The 11,593-nt window shown below is 35.9% G+C and overlaps 1 protein-coding gene across 1 annotated transcript in view; it reads right to left on the reverse strand.

Annotated features, from left to right (window-relative positions):
- LOC107721701 (myelin protein P0-like) overlaps nt 1–11,287 on the reverse strand; it is a 12,113-nt gene extending 826 nt beyond the window's left edge. The window contains exons 1-6 of the mRNA XM_016529838.1: nt 11,192–11,287; nt 7,663–7,876; nt 7,335–7,498; nt 5,243–5,456; nt 4,043–4,172; nt 3,343–3,391 (exon numbers count right to left, since the gene is read on the reverse strand). Coding sequence (XP_016385324.1) covers nt 3,343–3,391; nt 4,043–4,172; nt 5,243–5,456; nt 7,335–7,498; nt 7,663–7,876; nt 11,192–11,287 — 867 coding nt within the window. The remainder of the gene's footprint in view (nt 1–3,342; nt 3,392–4,042; nt 4,173–5,242; nt 5,457–7,334; nt 7,499–7,662; nt 7,877–11,191) is intronic.
- Nucleotides 11,288–11,593: the final 306 nt, after the last annotated feature.

Genomic DNA, 11,593 nt, shown 5'->3' on the forward strand with positions numbered 1-11,593 from the left:
GATAGAAAGAAAGCAAGAAGATAAAAGATAGAGGGGTGAAGAAGAAAGAAGGGCTTGTGGGTTAGGTGGGAATGGTCAGATGAGTTTAACGGATATGAGGAACCAGAATAAGGGAGGTAGTTTCATTACAGAAGAGAAGAAGAAGAAAGAGAGTGAAATGCTAAACGAGTGGTTAGAAGGAGATGAACACCAGGGGAACTTTCGGTTTCTGGAAAGGGAGGACAAAACAGGAAGTGGCCAGTTAGGGAGTGATAGCGTGACATCACAGCACCTAAATAAAAGAATCTTTATACAGCTGACCTTTGACCCCTTGGGATGCTGAAACATGTTTGATTATCTTTTGGGGTTTTTTTCATAAAGAAGGTTCACTTCAGTTCTGTCAGAAACCTGAAATGGTGCTGCACTATGTAACTCAATTAAAGGTGAAGTGAATACATTTTCCAAATAAAATACTTTGCTTTAACCCAGTTTTACAGTAAGTAGGCTTTTTGAAAATAGAAACATTACATTATGAGTTTATGGCAGGACGTCCCATATGTCAAAAGCATAAAAGGGTGGTAGGAGGTTTTTGGAAAGATACTGCCAAAAATAACGCCAGTACTTTTGCATTAATAACATCATTGTTTTTACAGTTCCATCTGATGCTACTATTAGTGCGGAAATTAAACACTTCACCTTTAAAGGAATGTTTTGGAATAAATACAACTTAAACTGAAATATCACAGAATTTAGAATTCTGTTGACAGATTTGAACTTGTTTTTAACCCCAAAATATTCCTGTAAGTTCTGTGTGACGTCAAATCTAGAAATATTGAACATCTTATCTTTTTTTGCTGCTTTTGTAATCTAAATACTCATGTAAAACTATGCAGCAAGTTTCCGTTATCGGATTTTAAAGTCCTGAGATTTTAGTTCTAGTCTGCAGCACATAGACTCTTTATCAACCTGCATTCAGTTCACTGGATATTGGAGGGTAGACTGGGTTTACACTGACAGAACCAAGAAAATAAAGAAGTGAAAGAGAAAGAGTGAAGCTGACAGGAGGCGCACACAGAGGAGCGCAAACAGAGGAGTGTATACTGAAACCGATGACAGAAAGAAAGAAAGAAGAAAGGCAATAAAAACAGAAAGAACATGAACAATACAAGATTGGAAATCTGCTAGTTTGATCCTGTAAGAGATGAGATGAGTACGAGGAAGGCAGTGGCTTGATTGTACGTGATCGTGTTTGTCGTGATAAAATATATGATTAAAGCAGATACATGATTCAGTCTGACAGCATTTTACTGTTCACCTGTGGAGAGAACAGAGGACAGCAGGAAAGGGAGGGGACGAGACAGCTAGAGGAGAAAAATCAGTGATATGGAGGAAGTGAAGGATAATGGCATGGAAAAGTGCACAGAAGAAAATAAACCCAAAGAGACAGAGAAAGAAAAGTAAATTGGTATGTAAATGAATGGCACGTTAGCACAGAAAAAGATGTATGAGCTCCATTTGACTGCCAGCTCAATGACACTGATGTCCACAGGACCATAGGGAAGAGCCGAGAGTGATATAGTGTATTCTTAAATCTGGACCACAAATCAGTTTTCATTTTCTGCGTTGGTTTAACCTTTAATGTTGTAACCTTTAAAGGATTGTTACACTGTAGCTTAATATATACAACTTTCCACATGACTTGTTGCATACAATTAGAGTATACTGTATGTGGCAACAACAAACATGCCTGTGTGCTTGTATCCTTCAAAAAATGTAGTTTTGACACCAGTGCTGTATCCCAAATATCCCCTGCTTCTATTTTTGATGAGGTACAGCTACTCTGGTCTAGACATGTACTGTATTACAAGTATGTTTACATGCATTGCGAATGAGGCTTCATAAACTGGCATGCAGACAGGAGCACAAACACTGAGGTAGATGTAGGCTTGGAGTTTTAAAATTGGAGTTTTAACTTCCATGAACCTGACATTTCTTTAGTGCTTATTTTTATTATTACATTTATTATATTATATTTATTTATTTATTTATTAATATAAATTATTACCGTTTTATTTTACATTTTTTTATATTACAGTTTAATTGATTATTACTACAACGTATTATTATATAATTTTATCTGGTAGCCTTATTTAAGCCTAATATACACTCTCAGTCAAAAGTTTAAAATAATTTAAAAAAAATTTAATGATAAAACAATATCTTAGGCTCACCAAGGCTGCATTTATTTGAACTTATATATATATATATATTTTTTTTTTTTACATTTATTCCAGTGATAGTAATGCTGGATTTTAAGCAACAATTACGTCAGTCTTCAGTGTCACATGATCCTTCAGAAATCATTCTAATAGGCTGATTTGGTGCTCAGTTATTACTGGTGCTCAAATTATTATTAATAATGGTTCTTATTATCACTGGAAACTTTTGCTGCTTAATATTTTTTGTGGAATATTTTTCCCCTCAGGATTATTTGATAAATGGAAAGTTAAAAAGAACAGCACTTATTTGAAATAGATCTTATAACATTATAAATGTCTTTACTGTCACCTTTGATCAATTTAATGTGCCTATGCTAAATAAAAGTATTAGTAAATAAAAAAATTTGTTTTAATCTTCCCTCAAACTTTTAAATAATGAAAGTGACAGTGAAAGTGACGTGACATGTGGCCAAGTATGGTGACCCATACTCGGAATTAGTGCTCTGCATTTAACCCATCCAAAGTGCACACACACAGCAGTGAACACACATACACCGTGAACACACACCCGGAGCAGTGTATCACATAATGTATATCATATTTAAATATATATGTATCATAATGTATATCATAATGTAAATAATGTATCACAGTTTCCCAAAAATTAAGCAGAACAACTATTTTCAACATTGCTAATAATAAGAAATATTTCTTGAGCACCAAATCAGCATATTAGAATGATTTCTGAATTATCATGTGACACTGAAGACTGGAGTAATGATGCTGAAAATTCAGCTTTGCATCACAGAAATAAATTCTATTTTAAAATATATTAAAACAATAGAAAATAGTTATTTTAAAACGTAATAATATTTAACAATATTACAGTTTTTACTGTATTTTTGATCAAATAAATCCCTCCTTGGTGAGCATAAGAGACTTTCAAAACAAAAAATCTTAAATATTCAAAACTTTTGACTGGTAGTGTGTGGAAATGTACTGACTTGACTAACCACAGACAAAAGAGGGGGAGACCACTGGAGGACAGGAGGTCTTTAAAGAAACTAGCAAGCATGTGTGTATGTGAATATGTGCTTGTGTGTGTTTGTGTGCGTGTTTAGGGTGGACACAGGTGAGCACTTGCCTGTTTTTGCTGTGATCCTTCTTTTCCTTTGCCTTTCTTGCCATGTTTACTAAGGGGACAAAAATACAAAAATTGCATGAACAATGTAGCCATCTGGTTGAAGGAGGACTCAACTTGTTATGTAATTGTCCAATAGTCTCAGCCTTAGATGGACCACCCTCAATCTATTCACAAGAGAGTGAGGGTACACTGATTTTTATTTATTTATTTTTTAACAGTTGGCTTGAACAGTTGTTCAAGGTTGATACAACAAGCACTTTAAAAGCACTATAGAAGAACTATTAACTAGATTTGCCAAAGTTTGTAATTTACAAGTAGAACAGTATATTGAGTGAGTTACTGTACATTAATACTTCATATTTATGGACGGACTATAACTATAATGGACAGGCACATAAAAACAAAACAAAACAGTGGCTGGTTACTCAAATGTCACTCTTCCTGACTAAGTGTGCGGATCTTGGTAAAATAGTAGTGCATTTAGTCCGGCTATGCAAGAATAGGTGACTTAGTAATCCCCAGTTTGGTTGGGGGTTCTGTCAATGCCTTGCTCATGACGTGTGTGTTTTTGTGTGAGTGTGTGACTGGTGGGGATCTGGGCTGTGTCGTGGTAAGCGTATGCGTGTGAACAGGAGTGTGTGTGTCAAGGCCAGGCAGAGGGTCGGGTCGGGCTTGAGGGAGCAGATGCTCCCAGACTGACCTCATGCTCAAGCTGAACACTCGTCTGGCGACCAGGAAACGCATCAGATAGTAAATTGCCACAATGAGGATCAGCAGTCCCAACACTACGCCAATAATGGCCCCTGTTATCACACCAGCCTGGACTGGAACTGAGAGAAAAGGAGAGAATATAAAGTGAGAAGTGTTGAGGACTGCAGATTAAAGAGCTCCTGTACAGTTTTACTGATCTAGTAGTTGCATTATGTTTTTGCCTTAATGCACCTTTTATGTGGTGTGGATTTTTACAGACACGACTATATTACTGAAAAATAACTCCAAACAACATCAATCAATGTTCACCTGGAAATGTTCTAATTTTTTCCTCCCAACCAAGCCAGCATATACCACTAATACCGCACTGAGAAGTTAAATTTCTGGCGACCAGGAAACGCATCAGATAGTAAATTGCCACAATGAAGATCAGCAGTCCCAACACTACGCCAATAATGGCCCCTGTTATCACACCAGCCTGGACTGGAACTGAGAGAAAAGGAGAGAATATAAAGTGAGAAGTGTTGAGGACTGCAGATTAAAGAGCTCCTGTACAGTTTTACTGATCTAGTAGTTGCATTATGTTTTTGCCTTAATGCACCTTTTATGTGGTGTGGATTTTTACAGACACGACTATATTACTGAAAAATAACTCCAAACAACATCAATCAATGTTCACCTGGAAATGTTCTAATTTTTTCCTCCCAACCAAGCCAGCATATACCACTAATACCGCACTGAGAAGTTAAATTTACTGTTTAAAAGGGAAACAAAGAAGAAAATCAAAAACATCTGTGCAAAAAAGCATTTATTTGATGAATTAGGCTCTGTGTGAGGCATTTGGATTCAACAATGACTATTTTTCACTGAAATTGTACTCTCAGAAAAAAATGCACAACCACACAAGAAACCACTCGGGTCTCCGTTTACTGTTATTTTGTACTTCCATTAGCAGCAAACTTTCATCTTCTGCCATATGATCTCCTAGATTTTGTATGCCACCCTGAAATAAGATGGGCCTAAAGGCAAAAAGCAGTCTTGATAGTAACTGCAGCAAGAGGCGAAAGCAAAGGAGGAACTCGAATGGCTTTCTTTTGTAAGGTGTTTCTCTGCAAAGAAGCCATTTTTGTTTTTCAAAATAATTTTTTATTAGTCGATGAAGACAAAAATGTTCATAGTGATCTGTTACCCTTCTCAAACACCAGCAGTCGAACGCTGGAGGGGCGGCCGGCAATGTCAGGTGGGTTCTTGGCGTCACAGGTGAAGGTTCCGTTGTCTGAGAAGTCGAGGTTCTTGATCAGGATAGAGCCATCACGGCGACTGGGGTTCCCTACAAATTCCAGACGGTCCCGGAATGGGCCTTTGCTATCCAAGTAGGCAGCTCCACCTACGTAGTGGAAAATCTAAATAATGATAAAAAGCTGTTATCATCCTATATCTTATCATAAAATGTAAAACTACTTATGATTATATATATATATATGATATGATTATATCAAATGCATCAATTAAAAAGAAAGCAGAGAATCTTCACAGCAAAACTACCTACAGTGTAAAATGAATGCAGCCGGTTGGCCAACTTAAAGACTTGCACGGCAAGAAGAACTACACCCACAAGGACCTAATGTTTCTGTTTGCATGGTAATTATCTCTACAAACCACACAGACACATGGATATTATTCCCAAGGGGTGGGCATGTTTTCATACAGATATGAGTTACACTACCAGTGCAAACACCTTTTAACAGGTTTAGGGAAATGCAATCACACTACATTAATAATATGAGGCTTCATGCTGTAATTGTAAATTAAAATAATTATTAAAAACTTGTGAAACTAAAGCTCTCAAGCAAGCACTGCCTTTTTTCTTTTCTTTTCAGATATTCTGGAATATAGACAACAATAAGGCATCCAGTCAAATAAAGTGATGTGATGAAAAAATATGAATCTTTTGATTTGGTTAAAATGCCTTTGTTGCCTTGGTTTGCTGAAGAATGCTTGACTATTCAGAAATAAGTGCAATATTTAAAAAACAAATGACCTAAAACTAAATGTGCAATTAATTTGCTTTTAGATGTAGATTAGTCAATACATTTATTATAAAATGTTCTGTAAATTAGCTTTGTGTGTTTGTCTGTATAGACAACATCTTATAAAGAAAGTTCACCCAAAAACAAACTTTGTCATTTATTCTCACTCATGTTCTTTCATACCTGTGTAACTTTGTCTCTTGCAAAGGAAGATAAAAAAAAAAGATGTTTAGCAGACTGTACAGGCAACTCTTTTATTTATGATGAATATGGATGGGGGCCTGGGTAAAGAAAAGAGAAGCCTGGACATTCTGCCAAATATCTCTTATGTGTTCCATGCTATAGTACGCTATATTTACCCATTTTGGGTTAACTATTGCTTTAAATAATTTCTTACACATATCTCTAGAGCAGAAAAAGTGTAGGTGTGTGTTTCTACGCACTGCGATGCCTTCTTTCGCCCCATCTGGACGGTAGTGCCACGAGAAGGTTAAGTACACGTTAGAAAGCATTACAAAAGCTCAAAATCATTGAATAGACAGCTGATACAAAAATAAACCTTGACCCAGAACAAAAACAAGAACAAACGCTTGTTTTTGTAATGTCCTTGATACTGCAGCTTATTCTCGTTGATATTTTTGCGCATTTAGAAAACAAGGAACAAAATAAAATTAAAAACAAATTTAAAAAAGAACTAAATACCTGCAGATTTAATTATAAGAATGAAATGTTCTATTTAAAACAGAAAACAGCAGTTAAAATTAAGGAAAGATTCTCTCTATTCTTTCTGATCTACCGCATCTCTCAAACCTGGCCCGTTTTGAACAGGTAAGCGACAGGTGCACAAACCACAGGTGAGTCTGAAAATACATTTATTATAAAATGTTCTGTAAATTAGCTTTGTGTGTTTGTCTGTATAGACAACATCTTATAAAGAAAGTTCACCCAAAAACAAACTTTGTCATTTATTCTCACTCATGTTCTTTCATACCTGTGTAACTTTGTCTCTTGCAAAGGAAGATAAAAAAAAAAGATGTTTAGCAGACTGTACAGGCAACTCTTTTATTTATGATGAATATGGATGGGGGCCTGGGTAAAGAAAAGAGCAGCCTGGACATTCTGCCAAATATCTCTTATGTGTTCCATGCTATAGTACGCTATATTTATCCATTTTGGGTTAACTATTGCTTTAAATAATTTCTTACACATATCTCTAGAGCAGAAAAAGTGTAGGTGTGTGTTTCTACGCACTGCGATGCCTTCTTTCGCCCCATCTGGACGGTAGTGCCACGAGAAGGTTACGTCTGGAGAAGTCCATTGCCAAGAGAAGAAAGAGCAAGAGAGTCTGACATCTGAGCCCACCAGCGCATGTCTCTCCCAGCTTGTGTACACAACAATAGCCGTAATCTGAGAGGCTGGAGCATACAAACACACAGAGTGAGGAAAATTAGCCTACATGGAGACAAATCTAAAAAATGAATAAAACCGTAATATTAGAGATGTGAAATGCAAATAATAATAATTATATATATATATATAATTTATATATATATATATTTATATATATATATAATGTTACCCTTCTCAAACACCAGCAGTCGAACGCTGGAGGGGCGGCCGGCAATGTCAGGTGGGTTCTTGGCGTCACAGGTGAAGGTTCCGTTGTCTGAGAAGTCGAGGTTCTTGATCAGGATAGAGCCATCACGGCGACTGGGGTTCCCTACAAATTCCAGACGGTCCCGGAATGGGCCTTTGCTATCCAAGTAGGCAGCTCCACCTACGTAGTGGAAAATCTAAATAATGATAGAAAGCTGTTATCATCCTATATCTTATCATAAAATGTAAAACTACTTATGATTATATATATATATATGATATGATTATATCAAATGCATCAATTAAAAAGAAAGCAGAGAATCTTCACAGCAAAACTACCTACAGTGTAAAATGAATGCAGCCGGTTGGCCAACTTAAAGACTTGCACGGCAAGAAGAACTACACCCACAAGGACCTAATGTTTCTGTTTGCATGGTAATTATCTCTACAAACCACACAGACACATGGATATTATTCCCAAGGGGTGGGCATGTTTTCATACAGATATGAGTTACACTACCAGTGCAAACACCTTTTAACAGGTTTAGGGAAATGCAATCACACTACATTAATAATATGAGGCTTCATGCTGTAATTGTAAATTAAAATAATTATTAAAAACTTGTGAAACTAAAGCTCTCAAGCAAGCACTGCCTTTTTTCTTTTCTTTTCAGATATTCTGGAATATAGACAACAATAAGGCATCCAGTCAAATAAAGTGATGTGATGAAAAAATATGAATCTTTTGATTTGGTTAAAATGCCTTTGTTGCCTTGGTTTGCTGAAGAATGCTTGACTATTCAGAAATAAGTGCAATATTTAAAAAACACATGACCTAAAACTAAATGTGCAATTAATTTGCTTTTAGATGTAGATTAGTCAATACATTTATTATAAAATGTTCTGTAAATTAGCTTTGTGTGTTTGTCTGTATAGACAACATCTTATAAAGAAAGTTCACCCAAAAACAAACTTTGTCATTTATTCTCACTCATGTTCTTTCATACCTGTGTAACTTTGTCTCTTGCAAAGGAAGATAAAAAAAAAAGATGTTTAGCAGACTGTACAGGCAACTCTTTTATTTATGATGAATATATATGGGGGCCTGGGTAAAGAAAAGAGAAGCCTGGACATTCTGCCAAATATCTCTTATGTGTTCCATGCTATAGTACGCTATATTTACCCATTTTGGGTTAACTATTGCTTTAAATAATTTCTTACACATATCTCTAGAGCAGAAAAAGTGTAGGTGTGTGTTTCTACGCACTGCGATGCCTTCTTTCGCCCCATCTGGACGGTAGTGCCACGAGAAGGTTACGTCTGGAGAAGTCCATTGCCAAGAGAAGAAAGAGCAAGAGAGTCTGACATCTGAGCCCACCAGCGCATGTCTCTCCCAGCTTGTGTACACAACAATAGCCGTAATCTGAGAGGCTGGAGCATACAAACACACAGAGTGAGGAAAATTAGCCTACATGGAGACAAATCTAAAAAATGAATAAAACCGTAATATTAGAGATGTGAAATGCAAATAATAATAATTATATATATATATATAATTTATATATATATATATTTATATATATATATAAATACAATAACCTGAGAATGAATCCTCTCTCTCACTCTCCAGCCAGTTAATAAAAGCATCGCAGCATCTGTTTGACAAGGAAAGATCAAATTTGAAGGACAATGACACTGCAGCAATAAAGACAATCTCTGAGTTGGATAATGTTTGGAGTTCAGTGTGTGTGTGTGTGTGTGTATCTGTGGTTTAATACTCTGATACCTCCCTTCTTCTTATCCTGTCACGGTTGAGTGCTGTTTGTCTGTAACCCTTCCTCTCTTATGCTGATGATTCGGCTCTATAAACAAAACCTACCCTGAGAAGACGCTGGTCTGAAACCACAATGAGCTGCAGGTCTTTTCCATCTCACCTGTCCTGACCCGGTCGCCATCTGCCTGCCACTCACATTCACCGTAACAGGAAGGACGATGGATAGGAAGGTGACGGGTGTAATTTATGTGCCGCCAGCATCACAAAATAATGTAATATTGTTTTCAAACAGGTTTCCTGTCCATTCCCCCATCTTCCATTATTCGGACAAACAGGATTTCATGCCCCAAATACAAGACAAATGGTTGAGCCAATGTTGCCAGAGCAATGTTTTGATGTGCCATGGTGTTTACACTATCGGAGGAATCAACCTACCTTAATTTGCATATTAAACTGGACCAACACGTCATCTTTAACCCTATAAAGCCTACTGTATTATATTTGATATATGAATCCCTAAGACCTCTAAATTATCAGCATGATCAAAGCTACTGTTGAACACAATCTACTACATGCCTTCCGTCATTTGATTGCTAGTTTATACTCTTTTAGTAAGTAAAACGGCTTCTAGTATAATTGTAAAAATTTTACTGTTTTCTGTAAAATCTATAATGATTTTAATAAAGTAAACATAAGATTACTTTTTATATTTTTATTAATATTGCAAGAATAACATTTACTGGACTGGAGCAACTTATAGGTTTATCTGATTATATATCATCAGTACATAATGTTTTAGAAAAATTATGTTAAAACTATCAAATATGATAAAACGGGCTTTGAAGAACATTTATTTGTACATCTTTCGATCATCATTGTATTGTATTTGCATTATAGTTTTCCAAACAATGAAAACTACAGAGTTTTGATCATAAAACTAAGCATTTTAATATCATCTTAATAATGTATAATATTGGGAAATATAGAGTGACAACTAATATTGATATGCATTTTATGTACGTAATTTGCTGTACTGTTCTCAGTTATTTATATTAAAGGTATTACAATTTTAATTTTCACTTTTTGGCCACATAAAAACAACATCTGCAAACAACGCCAAATTGCATATTTATGAAAAAATTGAGCTGCTTCTTCCCTCCTCAAGTATGAGCTCCATATTCTATTATATGTGCCATAAAAGCCTGATGTATCAAATATGTTTTAAAAAATCATATTTAATGTATCAAAACATTTAAAAATCGTATATATTTTTGTCTTTAAAAATGTCAGGTTAATACGTAAGGCTTTACAGGTTTAAAGGGATAGTTCACCCAAAAATTTAAATTCTGTAATTATTTAATCACCATCATGTTGTTTTGGTTACCATTCACTTCAATTTTATAGACAAAAAAAAGTGCTCAAAATATCTTCTTTCATTTATCACATAAGACAAAAAGTCCGTTTGGAAAAAAAAGTTTGGAATGACATAACAGTGAATAAATTATTACATATTTTTGCATTTAAATTTATGCATTTAGCAGGCACGTTTATCTGCCTTTGTTACATTGCATTCAAGATATCCATCTTCTCAGTTCATGTATTCCCTGGTATCTGAACCCATGACCTTGGCATTGTTTGTGCTACACTCTGTCCCTTTAACAACAAACAAGTTAAATGAATGCATGTTGACAACATCACATCAAGGAGTAAAGAAAGACAGGGAGAGAGAGAAAGTCACCTCTTGACCCCGTTTCTCCTCTCGCTGCCCTTTCACCAGGACACATTTATGTGATGAGACAAAGACATCTCTTTCTTCATCCTTCTCTTTTTCCATTTCTCCCTCTCTTCAGATTCCTCTCCTCTGCTGACGTCTTCCAGACACCACAATACAGAGAGACAGAGACAGACAGAAAGACATGGGGTGAGCGGGCGGGCCTAATTTAGAGCTGCTTTCTTTCTCTCCCACCATCGTTGTGTCTGTAGACAAAGGTTTGCATTCTTTTCCTCCTCCAGTCTCTCACCCACTCCTCTTATTCCAGTAAAATGGCATTAAAACGGATAGAACATATTAGAGAGGGAGACATAAACACGAGTTGATATAAGGACACTAGCATAGCGATTTAATAAAAGTGACAATTTT

The sequence above is a fragment of the Sinocyclocheilus rhinocerous genome, unplaced genomic scaffold (genome assembly GCF_001515625.1).
Source record: "Sinocyclocheilus rhinocerous isolate Xijiao unplaced genomic scaffold, SAMN03320098_v1.1 scaffold1112, whole genome shotgun sequence".
In the NCBI taxonomy this organism is placed as follows: domain Eukaryota; kingdom Metazoa; phylum Chordata; class Actinopteri; order Cypriniformes; family Cyprinidae; genus Sinocyclocheilus; species Sinocyclocheilus rhinocerous.